The sequence below is a fragment of the Cyprinus carpio genome, chromosome A18 (assembly GCF_018340385.1).
Source record: "Cyprinus carpio isolate SPL01 chromosome A18, ASM1834038v1, whole genome shotgun sequence".
Taxonomy (NCBI): Eukaryota; Metazoa; Chordata; class Actinopteri; order Cypriniformes; family Cyprinidae; genus Cyprinus; species Cyprinus carpio.
This window is the reverse complement of record NC_056589.1, coordinates 29,905,506-29,920,964: the sequence shown is the minus strand read 5'-3', so window position 1 is coordinate 29,920,964 and position 15,459 is coordinate 29,905,506. Positions and strand designations below refer to the sequence as shown.

General features: G+C 34.3%; 1 protein-coding gene across 1 annotated transcript; it reads right to left on the bottom strand.

The window, feature by feature from the left end:
* Positions 1–1,565: 1,565 nt before the first annotated feature.
* LOC109104311 lies at positions 1,566–15,168 on the bottom strand. Its single transcript, XM_042775792.1, has 9 exons — positions 14,492–15,168; positions 10,653–10,778; positions 10,387–10,529; positions 9,630–9,714; positions 9,380–9,524; positions 8,313–8,506; positions 7,373–7,462; positions 6,057–6,184; positions 1,566–2,210 (listed from the first exon to the last, which is right to left on the bottom strand). Exons 1-9 carry the CDS (start codon positions 14,588–14,590, stop codon positions 2,105–2,107), a joined length of 1,116 nt encoding a protein of 371 aa, XP_042631726.1. The 5' UTR covers positions 14,591–15,168; the 3' UTR covers positions 1,566–2,104.
* Positions 15,169–15,459: the final 291 nt, after the last annotated feature.

The window sequence follows — 15,459 nt, the reverse complement described above, 5'->3', positions numbered from 1 at the left end:
ATTCCCACTCTTGTTGACGCTCTGCTATCATTCTATTCAGTCACTAGATGGCGCTTCTTACCCAAGACAATGTTACCTAAACACACGCAAGCCCACCAAAAATGTTCCTGTGATTTTGAAAACCCCGGATGGATTTCTTTTTCCCAGAAAAATGCTAGCCAATCTTTCTCCCCCTTAAAAAAGGGGTTTTGGCCCCTTTTGGGAGGGGGATTTCTTCCAAGCCATTTACCATTACAGGCTGTATACTAAATATTACATGCAATCTTGTTGTCAACTTGTTAGTAGTCTTTTTTGAAGTGATGGTTCTCAATGGACTGGAGCTTCTGCAGCTCAGTTTCTGAGTGAAAATATGCCAAACATGATCCCCAAAGAATGCTTTTTTCACTCCTAAAACTAGGGTGACTAAAGACTCGATCAATCAGTTCAATTTCATCCTAAAGTACTGCAGCAAACTCTCAACTATTTCGCTATGAATGTATGAATTTGGTTTTTTATTAGACCGTTAAAGCTCCCAAACCATGAATGAAGGCATCGTTCCACTGAAGCCCAGTGGAATGCCTGGACCAACAAGGAGCGGCGATCACTTTTATTGAACCAGTTTGGGGGGTGTTGGTGCGAGTGGCGTCAATCAACCCATTAGTTCTGGCGACCAAAATAAATGCACAAAACCTGATCTAGCACAAAAAACTTCCCGCGGGCGACTTTCATTGGTCTATTGTCCAGAGCTTAGCTGTGGGTTGTCGAGTGTTTGCACAGTCCGACCACCCAGACGCACGCGAGCCACGACACATTCACATCACAGATACTGTCAGAAAGAGAAACCAGAGACACACAAATCATTTCAGATGATATAACTGATAAATAAGAGGATAAAATAGCACAAAACACGGTTATCTGACCAAATGAAACATAAACTCTGTCGACAGATGCACTCACGCCCTACTCATATTTATTATGCATGCACATAGGTAGTCTGGTATGCACCTAAAACTAGTGCTTTAATGGAAGAAAAACGAATAAAACATATGTAAAAACACGTTGGAATATAACAAAAACTATGAAAATAAATTGCAGAAAACCGCTTATAAAATAGTGGTGAATTCAGGTAAAGTGACACCACTTTGGGCTGTTAAGATGACTCGCAAAATGTCCCAATTAACCCGAGTTTACCATAAATTACTCCCTGCAGAACTTAACAACTAAAATAAGATAATAGACTGATAATAATCATAAAAACTCGGAATTAATTGCAAAACGTGTATTATTATGCACTTCGGTTTTAAAAAAAAATAAATAAACTAAATGCATTGGGTTGTGATCATTCTAAAAAAAAAGGTATGCGTTGAAGTATGTCGATTTAGGCCGTCCCCACAATCATAGATTAAATAAATAATGAAAAGAAAAAAAAAACAGGTTTACACTTTTCCAATTTTATTTTTAATGCCAACCAACAAATAAATGTTTAAATTTGTACCAGTGACAAACTGCACAAAAAAATGTTTCATTTTTATTTTCAGCAAATGCAAAAACTGTTTATTACATTTTTACGTTTAACTATTTAATAAGATAGTGAAATGACATTGACCATTAAAATTTTATATGACAGAGAATGCTAAATAATTTAAAGATGTCCTAAAATTTATATCAAGTACATAAATAGTATATAAATAACAATTACAGTTTTTTAAAGAAAGACAGACAGAAAGTCATACATATAACCACTTAAAATTTGATTAGAATTTGGTATGGGACTATTTTTAAATGCTTAACTTGCAGCGTCAATGACCTTGAGGTTACGAGTTACCAGAAAGTGTCCAGAGAATAAAATAGCGTGAGAGAAAGGAGGGAAAATGGAGTATAAATTATAGACTTGTAGGTAGACTGAATTACAGTGTTTAAAGTTACTCTTCAGCGAATAAGGATGTGCGAAGAAAACGAACTGCAGATGTTTCATTGCCCTCTATTTGGAAGACGACATGCTGCATGAACTCCCAGGTCGATGCGCACTGCTTGGGGTAGTTCATGTCAAAGACATAGAAAGCTTTGAAACAAGGATCTACAGCTGCGAGCAGTGTGCTCTGCTCCACAGCCTGTCCATTGATTATCACAAATGCCTGGGAGATTTGCTGGCCATTTCCCATAGCCATGACAAAGGGATGGTGTTTTGTGGACTCTGGCCGGTTAATGAATTCAACCATATTTGTTCCAACCTATAAAACAAAGTAAATAAAATACAGATTGAGTTTATCATGAAATTGAGTTTATCATGACTATGAATGTCATGAGTCAGGTTTTTCTTCCGTTTTCTCTCTCGCACGCGAGTAAAGGTTTTATCTTCAGTTCTACAAAAGCTCGCATATGCTACTCACTCATTGAAAGGTAATGCTTTCAAGCTGTATAAACACACACACACAGATATTTAAAAAAAAAAACCAAACCTTATTATATTATTATATTCTGGGGTTTCTTTGATAATGGCTTTGACCTATATTTGGTGATGCACCTGTTTGTCATGCTGATATCTTAGGACAGCACCGTGGATTTGACCCTTTTGAACCTTTTGACTTTGCCCTAAGTGCATTTTTACCTTTATCTGGTGTTTTTTTGGTAAAAGTGTTCATCATTTTTGATTAAATTCTTACATTTAATGCGTCAATTTCAATAATTAGACATTTGAGCTGTATTGAGCAAATTAAACCAGTATTCAAAATCTTTGTGCCTGGAACAGTCCTAGCACAGAAGAATTGTAAAATTCTGCTGTAGTTGCTGCTGATCATATGACCAATGTGGCTCAGAGGTGACACGAGTACATCTAAATTCCTGAGAGATCAAGTTTTCTAAATACAGTACAGGTCAAAAGTTTCATCGGAAACATTACTATTTTTAATTTTTTTTGAAAGTTACTTTTACCATCAAGCCTGCTTTAAAGACGGAAATACAGAAAAAAATATAATTTGTGATAGACTGTTATTCCTGTAATCTAATGTTTTTGGATCCTTCATTTACCAGCGTTAAATGAAATCATTTATTTCAGCTATAGCAAAGCTGAATTTTCTGGGGTTTTATCACATATCCTTTAGAAATCATTCTAATATATGATTCATTATCAGTGTGGAAACATTCTGCTGCTTAATATTTTTTCACAACCGTGTGATACTTTTTTCCTAAACTTTTTTGAATTCTTAAAAAAAAAAAGGTCAAAAAAACAGCTATGTGATAGAAATCAAATTTTTGTAAAACAATTACAATAAGAAAAAATTTGGGGTCAGTAATTTTTTTTATTCTTTTTAAAAAAAAAAATCAATACCTTTATTCAGCAAGCCATTTGTTAAATTGATAAAAGTGTGCAAAGATCTTATGAGCATTAGAATACATCTAATTAGAATCAATTTGAATAATTAGACATTTTGAGCTGTAACCAAGCTTTTAAATCTTTATTCATCAAAATATATTAGTACAGCAGAACTGTTTTCCAACACTCATAATAAAATCAGAATTGTAGAATGTATTTCTAAATGATTAATGAGGCTCAGAGGTGGCATGTTACATGTTGACACTGAAACGACTGGTTTAATGATTTTTGACGACATTTCAGCAAAATCAGGCACATGGAATAAATTATTCATTTTTGTAAGTCATATTAATATAGAAAACTTGTTATTTAACTGTTGTATAAATATTTCACAATATTACTGTTTTTTTTCTGTCCCTTAAATCAAATAAAAGCTATCACTGATTAGTTATCGCGATCTCACAGTTCCATTCTTTCAAAAAGCTCTAAAAAATAGTAATGTTTCACAACGAATCTCCTGTGGCGGCAAGCCACTGAATTAAACACCAAACCACTCATTCATGATTTAAATAAACTTAAAATACTTACTTTAGATACTTTAAAAATGAAACTAAAACTACCAATAGGTGGCGGCAAGCCACTGATTTAAATACTGAATCATTCATTCATGGGAAACCCAATCATAAAATCAATATATAAAATAATAATGCAAGTGACTGTCTTTATGAATGGGAAATCGAATCATAGACTCACTAGATTAGTTTAAAAACACAGGTTCATTTATAAACGAAACACCGCTGTGTTTAAATGGAGATGTGCAGTGGCTCAGTTTTGACTTTTTTCAAACTATTTGACGACGAAAGAGCAAAATCAGGCAATAGTGTTATAGTCAGACAATGTAAGTCACTTAATATTAACTTCTTGTTTATCACAACTGTTGTATTAAAAGTTATTGATAATCAAACAAAGTCCCTTAAAAGTCATTAAAAGCTATCACTTATCTTAGTTAATCGCGATCTCACAATGTACCATTATAATCAACAAAGCTCTCAACACTTCACAATGAATCTCTAATTTACACTCCCTCTATATTTTGTTTATGGAAGTATTCACAGTGTCTGTGATATATTACTCAACATTGCAAAAACACGGAGAAACCTTTTAAGCTCTCCTCAGTGCAAACACAAATTGGATCATTTGAACACGGGTGCTCCTAAATATTTTTTCAGTCACGTGCAAGTAGTTTTCAGTCGCAAATGGTTGCACTGTAGAGCCCTGTACATGGATTGATTTTATACAACAGTTTAATAAACAAAGTTAATATTACACCATATTACCTGTTTTTGCTCTATTTCGCCAACAAAAATCATTCCAAACACAGCCACAGCACTGTTTTGTATCTCTCTGAGCAACATGACAGTGTTTTGTTCCTGAATGTATCAACTGTTTAAATGATTCGGTTAAATCACAATGAATCACGTATTAACAGTGACTTGATGCCACCTACTGGTGGTTTTAATTTCACATTCAAATTAAAATTACCCTTCATTTTCAAATAAAATAAATTCAAAAAATAAAAATCATCTACAATTCCATGACCCTCTGAGCTATGTCAAACAAATAAATACATCTTAAATACACATGTAAATAAATAATTGCATCATAAATACACGTGTGTAAATACATCTAAATGCCACTTCAGATGCAGCTTCTGTGTTTTCTCTGCATTGCAAAGATGAATTTTGTTGATACTGATTAACAGCCCTAATGTCTTATTAATATAATTTAAATGTAAAATTCAACACACCATTTCACGAAACACTTAACATATGGCGGAATACTGATTTTTCTGATTTTAGTTTTTAAAATGGACAACTTTTGCTGCAAAACTTTCTCAAAAATGCGGTTATATTTGCGGCATTTCTTATAAAAAAAACGTGAACTGACCATAGACACATTCTAGTAGTAACACTGTTATAATTTTCTGAATAGTCGAATAATAACTGTAGGGCTCCAGACTAACTTTTGACAACACCAGCACTAGTGCCATTAAGTTCTACAGAAGATGACACCAGCACCTGACAGTAATCTTACTGTTACAAATCGCACATCTTACATCTGAAAGACATACCATTTCATGTCTGCATTTACTTAAAGATGCAGGATCATTTTTAAATAATAATACAATTATGTTAATAATGTAATTTTTGGATCTGATAAACATACTTTCTGTAACAGTCATACATAATTTAAAAAAAAAAAAAAAATAAAAAAAAAATATAAAAAAAACGGTCAGCAAATAAACTATCCCAAACTAGTAGCACAAATCTATTAACACTTACATTTTCAGCTATCAAATTTAGCTTTTATAATAGCTGGAGGGGTCATGATGTAAACGCATTTGTTCATTCAAAAAATTTGGACACTGAGAAACAAAAAATGGCTTTATTTGACTGAAAATGTCCATTGCGATAAAAATCAGGGGACTTACTAAGACCAAATTTCTACGGCTAATCTGCGGCAGGATTATGAAAATTTGCACAAGGTCATTTTCTTTGAAAATTTGCGGAGTTTGCTTGATTTGAAAAACCCACAAAAATAAAAAAAGAAATAAACTCAAAAAATATGAATGCACACTTATAGGAAAAAAATTGATTTATAGGAAGTAAAAATGCCCATAAAGGTAAAAATCCAATTAAACTTACTGGAAAAGTAAACATTAAACAATGCACATTAATAAGCAATTTTTTGATTTAGTACTTACTGGTTGAAGATCAATGAAGGCCTTCCTAGCTTCGTCAATGGATGGTCGAAAGACCTTCTGACCAATTCTGTATACCGTGGGAGGAAGAAGTAGGGGAAGGACCAAAAGAGCAACATCACCTCGATTCTCTGAATAAAAGAGACATAACATCTCAGAACAGAACCAGCTACAACAAACATATGTGATCCATGCTGGTAAAAAATTTGTCGGAATGCACTGAGCTACAGGGGAAAAAAGGAGAAAAATGTCATTTTTGTTTAAATTTTAGATTTGAGATATTCACAAAAAATTTGTTCATTATGCAAATTCTCAATGGCATGAGACCGAACCAGCGAATGTGATTTTTAAACAATTGCGCTGACTGACATATCTGTGTACATAAAGATGCCACAGACAGCGTTTGATCCCAATATACATATAAAGAATTACACTATTTCAAAATCTCTCTCTGAGTATTCAAGCAAACAATCTGTTATGTCTTAAGTGAACATTTGGTTAACTGTTTGGAAAAACATCTGATGTGTACCATTATATTAGATCCATGCATTACAGTAGCCTTTTAATACATGCGCCATCTATCTCAGAGGGAATCACTTGCTGCTCTTGACTGACATGCTTTTGTACGTTTAATAATTTATTTGTAATGAATACACTGAAGTCATTTTACATTTGATTAGCCTATTTTTTTTTCTTACTTGAATGTTTTAAGATGTTTTAAGTAAAGAATGTTTTAAGTAAAATGAAACAATGCCAGGTCTCCAAACAAAAAAATTGAGTAAGGAGCCATTGGCAAAATCTTCACTCGCAATTTTATATTTTTGGTTGTAAATGTGAATGCTTAAGTCACAGTTTAGAGCCCTTAATGCACTAATTAATTTGTTCCATTCCTATATTTGTTCTGCTGTTTTATTTGCACATTTTTTTTCTTGTTTTTCATAGAAATATATAAAATAGCTATAATGTGATTATTAATATAGTAATTACTAATAGAAGAATTGGAGGAAAATAAGCAACATTATTAGGTTATAACCTTCAAAAAAAATAAAAACTTCACAATTCACAATATCAATTACTCTATAAACTTTAAATAGTTCATACATCATTCACAAATTCCAAAAAACAACAAACAATAGTTTACAAGCATTGATCTGGAGAATTATGAAAATAATTAATTTTTGAAAATTTGCTCATTGCGACTCATTTTGCCAGCAAAGGAATACTAAATTTAATGAGCTGTAGCCATAAAAAAACAAATACTATCATGATATTACATACTTTGTTGTATGATTTTAAAGATCTAAAACAACAAATATCACCTTGTGGAATGTTGGCCCAAAGAAATTGGCCCACGATTCAAACAGCTTCAGCCCAGTTTCTCCATGGACCTGATCAAAGTCTTGGGAAATCTAATATAATGGAAGTAGGGTGTTTTAAATGATTATGTGATATTTGCAAGTAGGGATGCACAGATATCGATACTGAGCACCTGTATTCGTACTCGTTAAAATGCCTCGAGAACAAACACCGAAACCACATAGCATGTGATAAGTGCCATATTCAGACAAAGAAACACAGACAACAGAACAACAGACAGCAGAATGAAGATATTAGAGATTAAGGATGTGTACGTTGTATATGTATGCAATGTATTAGGAGTGGAATGGTCAAACTTTTTCACGGTTCGGTTTGTATAACGGTTTTAGAGTCACGGTTTCGGTATGGATCGGTATGTGCTATGTTTCAGGAAAAACTATAATGTCAAATAAAAATAAAGAAAATAACAATAATTATCTAACTACAAGCAACAGCACAAATAAATACAATAAAGATACAAATAAAATAAAGTGTGAAAAACTAACATTAGATTTTAAGTACAGAAATTACCTAAGTAATGAAATGTAAAACAGCATTGCATATTTGACTGTATAAATTAAAGATAAGTCTTTATTAAAGTTCCAAAAGCTATTCAATCAAGAGTGTCTGAATAAATGTTGATTTGACTGTATCAATTTGGGAAATAAAGTTAAACAACTAACATTATACATAATCTTTTGGTTTCTGTACCCAATATTTAAAAAAAATTACAAATGGAATAAAAAAATATTGGTATCAGTACTCTGTATCAGCAAGTACCAAAAATAAAAGTATCGGTATCGGGCGAGCACTGGGAAACAGTGGTATCGGTGCATCCCTATTTGCAATACATTAAATTAAAAAACATAATAGACACTTTTCATAACTTTATTAAACCCATACCATTCCAGGTGTGTTCAAGAGATGCGGGAACTCAAGGAGAACCTCTGTGATGCTCTTTGTCCCATTCTGATGTATCCACTTAGCCCGATATAAGGTTGTCTCCTTCATATTTTCTACCACTTGGTTAATAGGTGCATGGTTATTTTTCAGCCAGTTCACAAGACTTTGGGCTCTCTCCGTTGGAATAGTAGGTTCTGTTTTTGCAGACATTTAAAGTATGACATTTATAAAGTATCACACAAGCAATAGAGTTGTTCTTAATATTTTAAACACATGTGATTCAGTCATACAGTTGCCATAAGGCCATGCTTATAAAACAGGGGACATATTACAGAAACTTATTAACTCAAGAATCCTATCTTTTCTGTTCAGCACTGTGATTACAATTGGGGTTCAATTTCTATATTACAGAATAGCATTTCTTAAAGTGTCATGAAACCCCAATACATTTTTTGAGATGTGAACAAATACAGATAGGCTACACATCACTGATAAGACTACATATACACAAAGTTTATCCATAAGTGGAAATGATATTTCAAACGTAATAAACACTTTTCTCTCACTTCCGCTGACTGTCATACACAAATGCGGAGACAGAACAAAACAAAATGCCAGTCATGAATTAACAGTACAAACCAAGGATTTGTAAAGAAAATTGTCCGAGGATTTTGATATAAGCAAGAAGACTGGTTTTGCGAGACTAGCATATCTCAGAGGTGCGTGCACTGCGCATATTATGTCTTGCTTCATCCGCTGGAACAGTTCCGCGCATGACAGATAACGGAAGTGAAGGAAAAAAGTTCATTACTTTTGAAATATGGATATTTCAAAAAAATACATTGCACACACAACACAAAAATTTTCACTCCAACACAAACTGTATTACTTTTCCATCGACTGTGGATTTTAACTTTTTTTTCTGCGACTAAGCGACTGATAAAATGTTGGTCTACCAAGCCTCTTCTCATCGACTAATGGTTAGTTGACTATTAGGGAGCAGCCCTAGTATATTCAGAAGATAGAAGATTATGCTTTGAAAAGGATTTAATTAATTCAAGACTCACCAGGGATTACCATCCTATGTGATGTGTCCTCTTCATGTCTTTGAGGTCTGGAAAGTTTTCTCATTCTCTTTCTGATGTTTCGTAAGCGCTCCTCAATGAAGCCTGTGGCTGGACGGTGGTTCCGGCCTGGTGTGTAAAATGCCTCCTTAAAAGTATCACGAAACATACAGAGCAGTTTTTACTGATATAAAATGTGGCTTAGAACTATGTGAAAGCCCAAAAAAAAAAAAAAAAAAAAAAAGGTTCTTACATAGCCATTGCCTCTGATGTCTTTAAGGCAGGGAAACTCTTCAATTAACGCCATTGCCATAGCCTTCTTGGTGTCAGAAGTTGGCCTACTCATTAAATATAAGAAGTCACTATAGGGGTGGGCGATATGATCAAAATTACTATACAACATTATAAAAAATATTATCACAACAAAAATATATATATCAAAACTTATATTTAATTTAACTTTTTTACCTAAAAATAGGAACAAAGAAGCAAATTACAAACACAATATAAAAGTATAAATTAAACAAGTTTTTAAGCTACAGTATTTTTTTTTTATACATGTAATAAGAAATGCTAGAGATTGAAATCAAATATGAACTGATTCTTATTAAAGATACAAAAGTGATTCAGTCAGGAGCAATGCGTGATTTTCTCTTTGGCCTTTGGTTGTTTAACATTACTTAATATTGTACTGGCTCCTTAGCAGGCAGCGCAAGCACTGCATTGAGTTCTTCACTACATATTGCACTTAATAACTACTTAACATCTAACGTGTCGTACTCATTGTTTTCTCATTCATACATGTTTCTTTATCACAGTAGTTCAGGTGTATATAACTTGCAAGCAGTACTATACAGATTTATATATTTGCATACAGCAAAATAAATGATCTAGCAAAATATGTAACCATAGACACTCTATACCGTGGTAATGATATACACCATCACACCGCCCAGCCCTAATATTAGCAAATAAAAAAAGATCCTTAGGCAGTTAAAGTTGACACTCACATTTCGCCAAACTTTTCAATTAAAAAGGCCACCAGGATTCGCACCAGTGCACGTCTCTGTTTAATTGTGATGCTTTTTTCCTTCTCTAAAGCTGCTGAAATCCATCTCCCCTCATGGGAGGCCATGAGAATCTCTTTAATATTCTGCAAAAAATAAGAAGAGAAGCATATAAAAACTAGATTTTTGAGTTTGACTTTTCTATTTCAAAGACCCTGTTTAATTTTAAAAGCAGAAAATCTGGCATGAATAGTGAATGAAGAAATTACAAAAATTGGTATTATTTGAATGAATGGCATTGGTGTAATTGTCAGCTCTTCTGCAATATCTCCTGCTGCAACAGTGGCTTCTTCTGTGTCAGTTATGTGAACAGCTGAAGGAGTGGCATTTTCAACCTGCTGACAAAAAAGAAAAGTTTGTTTTGATACATGACGTGCATAATATGTGCATATCACCTAATTTGGTTATACTGTAAAATGTCATTTTATTGTTCTGCTTATGAAACATTTAAAATGCAATGTTAAATGAAAATACATAAAACAGTTTGAGATATTTAGACATGAAAATTTATTATGTGGTCACTAAAAATTAAATAAGGTATCTAACCTGACTAAGGTCTATAGTAGTAGTAGTAAAGTACAAAGAGTAAAAAGTACAGTGTGTAGAATTTACATTGCCATGAAAAGATATCTGACATCTTTGATATCTGAAGAGCTAATGAATACTTTTGTTGCGGTCCTTGTGGAATGGCCTTGTCAAAGTTATGTCTCGAATCCAATAGAGCAGGCCCATAAATGAGTAGTTAAAATGACCCAAAAATGACATTTCTTTCAGTAATTACTCACCCTCATGTCGTTCCAAAACTGTAAGACCTTCATTAATCTTCGGAACACAAATCAAGATATTTTTGATTAGATCTGAGAGCTCTCTGACCCTCCATAGACAACAAGGGTCCTACCATTTTCAAGGTCCAGGAAGGTAACAAGAACATCAACAAAATAGTCCATGTGACATCAGTGGTACTACCCAAAATGGCGCTAGGGTGAAGCGGAGGAGAATTGTTGAACATAATTATTTTAGTTTTTTGTGCACAAAGTATTCTCATAGCGTCATAAAATTGAATGATGTCACGTGGTTTAGAATGACATGAGGGTGAGTAATTAATGACAGAATTATTATTTTTGGGTGAACTAATCCTTTAATTATTTCAACACTTGCCTTTTAGAGTTTTAAGATAATATTTACTTACAGGTTGCTGTTTTCTGAGTGTTTTTCAACCATTTTCACATGAAAAACAATAAATACATTGAAATACTGCATTGCTGTATTACTTGGGTTCTCTTAGTGTACCATTATATTATTTGAAATTTGTGATTTACCATTTCTATACATAGTATATGACACAGAATATCATTGACTGTGCAAATATTTTTTCTTGGCATTTGTTGGCATACTACATCACTTAATAGGACTTACTTGACTCTAGCCTAAAAGTTGAATACCTCAAAAGAAGCCAAATAAAAACAAACTAACCAAAACAAATGTACCTTTATAAAAAATTAAAAAAACAAAAATACTATGGAACTGACCCAAAGTCATGTATCTTGAGTAAAAATTAAAGTAGCAAAAATACTATTTACAAATATGTACAACATAAATTGTCCCTGAGTGTTTAAAAAATTCTGTATCGTAAGGAGATATACAAGTTGCCATCATTTTCTTCGAACGAATTTACTGCATGGAGAGGATGGTGATGCAAAAGAACATTTACATATACTGCTTCAACACAACGTATAGGCTGAACTTCATATGCAAAAAAAATATCGCTCAAACCCTACTGTGTTCCACCTCTGAATCACAAGCTTGACCTCAGTATTAACAGCAATGATGGTTTGAACAAGTCCAAACTCAGGCTCACCATCTTGGCTGTAGGACAAAAAGACTGTCATTCCTGGTCTATATTCAGTGCCTCTCACCTTTACCCAAGCTGGTAAAAACACTTCAGTGTGAGTTGGAACACCTTCTAGACCACTTTGAATGTCTCCGAAACCATCCAAAGTAGCAAGAAAAGCACAATTACCTGGCCCCACTTCAGTGTTTTGTGCAGCACTGCATCATTTGGTGCCGAAATGCCATAGTCTTGCATATATTCTTAAAGTTGCAAGTGACTTGGCTAACACGCTTGAAAAATCCATGTTTCGATTCAAAACGCATTGCCCAAAAGTGAATCAATGGACCTAGCTTCATGATTGCCCTAGGGTAGTGTAACATGAAGTGGTGCTTGGGCCGTAGGTGGAGATGTGCATACACAAAAAGAGACAATCAATCACTCTCATAAAGAATGCAAGAAAGAAAGACCGTGGCTCCTGGTGTAACAGACGGAGAAAAAATGAACTCCATACACTGCAAAAGTAGGAGCAGCAGTTTCCAGTATGTGTTGCAGCGTGGAATAAGATCACCAATCATTAATGGCAGCAATCTTATCAAGCACCACATCTGGGCGGCAGATTGGCGCATACCTCCATGAAGGTTGCGTAGATCACCTCTGCTGATAGGGCTAGGTTGATTGCACTTATCACAAAAGCCGTAATCAAAACTAGTAATCCTGTAGTTTAGGGTATCAAGGGAGAGATGTTTTTCCTCAATTAGAGAATTTAAAATAAGCTTAACCTCAACAGACCCTACTCCTTCCAAAATGTCGTGCATGATGTCAGGCGCAACATTATCAGTCACATGAAAGAAGTGCAAGTCATTTAGAACGCTTTCCTCTCTCACACCTGTACCTGATGGATTATTTTCATGGAGATCAGCTTGGTAATTGTCTGTGTCACGAAGTAGAGACTGATCTTCACTTGTCTGTACCCGTAACACATCTCTGTGCACCTTGCACCACCGGCATACATAATTGCCTGAAAAGCTCTGTGTATAGCCAAGAATGCCATTCAATCCCAAGTTGTCTCCACACAACTGAGCAACTGCAAACTTTACTGTACCTTGAAAATGAGGCATATCAATGGAGATGCCTTCCAGTTCTAGAGACTTTAGCTCGTCAATGATGGACTTCAGGACTGCATTAAGACCATAAGTCTTGGCATCATCGGTTTTATACACTGCCAACAGAAAATGTGAATTCAAACTTGACAGCAACTCTGGAGGCAAGCTTTTGATAGTAAAGTAAATGAAGCCAAGTTTGTGCATGACAGTTTTGGATCCTAAAGGGTTCACTGTCTCACAGTCATCATTGTACAGAACCAAGGGAATAGTAAAGTCTTTAGAAAAAAGAGCATGTGCATGCCAAATCTTGCCATCACAAAAATCCTGTAGGACATCTGTATTGTTCTTTTGTTGCCACTGGAGTGCTGCCTGAAGTACACCAGGGCATTCGAGAATTTTCCGCAAAAGGGGCCTGAGTGGCACTCTTTGAAATGTGTCCTGCACTGCAACCTGTCTAACTATGCCTGTGTCTGATGCTCTTTGTGACATATACGACACTCCAGGAAACACTTCTTCAACTGGCAGAATAAAGTTGCCTGACTGAGTGAAGTATTTCATTTGCTTGACATGAGATTCAAGATCTTTAAATGGTTCAGAGGCAATATTAAATTCCTCTCTGAGGACTTTTACCTCTGGAAGATCTTCCTGTCCTAATCTCTGAAAAACATACTTAGTTTTGTTTTTCAGATCTGTCACAATGTCATGAATCAAAGATGAGGTTTCCTGAACCACATAATTGACAGAACTAAACGTCTGAGATGACCTGGACCTCAAACAGGCCAAGAATGTGGCAACCCTGTTCATGACCCCTTCAGGGCCAAGGTCATCCCAATTATCATCTGGACCATCTTCATCTGCGTCCAAAACAGCATGCTCTGCTGGAGTTCTGAGCTGTTCAATTATAGGAGCACTAGGCCCATATTTGTTACTACACAGCTCATGCTTCAAAAGATGTCGTTTGTATGACCTCATATAATAAAATGTCCTTCTGCATCCCTGCTCAACACACTTAAAATGTGTACATGCTGATGTTACGCTATGTACCGCCCTCAGATGGGTGAAAAGGCTTTTTAAGTCGCCTTGTATGAGTAATTCACATTTAAAGCATGTGTACCCCATGTTTCTTTATTAGCTCTTCGTGGTACTTTAGGAACTTGACACGAAGTCCGATTTTTGGTATGAGGCTTGTGATTGTACGGTCATCGAGTAGCATGAAACCTTCCTCATCAATTTCTTCATCTAAGAAAAAAAAAAAATAATAAAAAATAAAAACAGACAGAGCAGTAGAGCAAAACAATCTAAAATCTGCATTAAAGTTAAGAATTTAAGGATAAAATCTGTTAATATATAATTTGTAGTTGTGATGCTCCTAAATTTTTGCTGGTGTTTCTAACTTTTTGATGTTGGGAGCACCAGTGTTACCAAGTAAATAAGTTAATTTTGAGCCCTGATACATATATCATATTTAGATTATTTAGCCTAACGTTACTCATAATTGTTCAAACTTTGGATTAATTATTTAATTTTTGTTTTGCTATTTCTATCATTTATTATTTAATGCTATTTATTCTAGTCTGCCCTTTCCTGGGAAAAAAAAAAAATCTGATCTATGATGAAAGGAATATAAAACCCATTTTTTGATTACCTGAAGTTTATTGGTGTTGCTCTCTTATTCAAATTATAAATTATATAACTAAACAAATAAATAATTAATTAGGTGAAGAAGCTGTGCACTTGAATATGTCATAGGATTTTTCTGTGCAGTGTGGTAAATTATATTAGTAATTTAAATAAGGTGTTACCTTAATATATCGATTAATAACACTGTATTATAATATTACACCACCCATCTAATTCTCTTTGTCAGTGCAGGCTTGTTTAGCTTATATTGATGGTAATGAAAAGTGAACCTACACATTCAAAACATCATTATTACTCTGACATTTCTTATGTAAATATTTGAAGTGTAAGTGAAATGGTAAGTACAGTTAAGGACTTTCAAGTGAAGTTATGTGCATGGGTTAAAAACAACCCAGCCGTTTTTAGAGTGTATATGCAGACTGTGCGGATTTCCAAGGTATT

Coding starts and splice junctions, on each gene's coding strand:
- LOC109104311 (XM_042775792.1), bottom strand. CDS start 14,590: ATGCTACTCGATGACCGTACAATCACAAGCCTCATACCAAAAATCGGA. Junction 10,779..14,491: donor AGCTAATAAAGAAACATGGG/GTACACATGCTT, acceptor TTTTGTCAGCAG/GTTGAAAATGCCACTCCTTC. Junction 10,530..10,652: donor TTCAAATAATACCAATTTTT/GTAATTTCTTCA, acceptor TATTTTTTGCAG/AATATTAAAGAGATTCTCAT.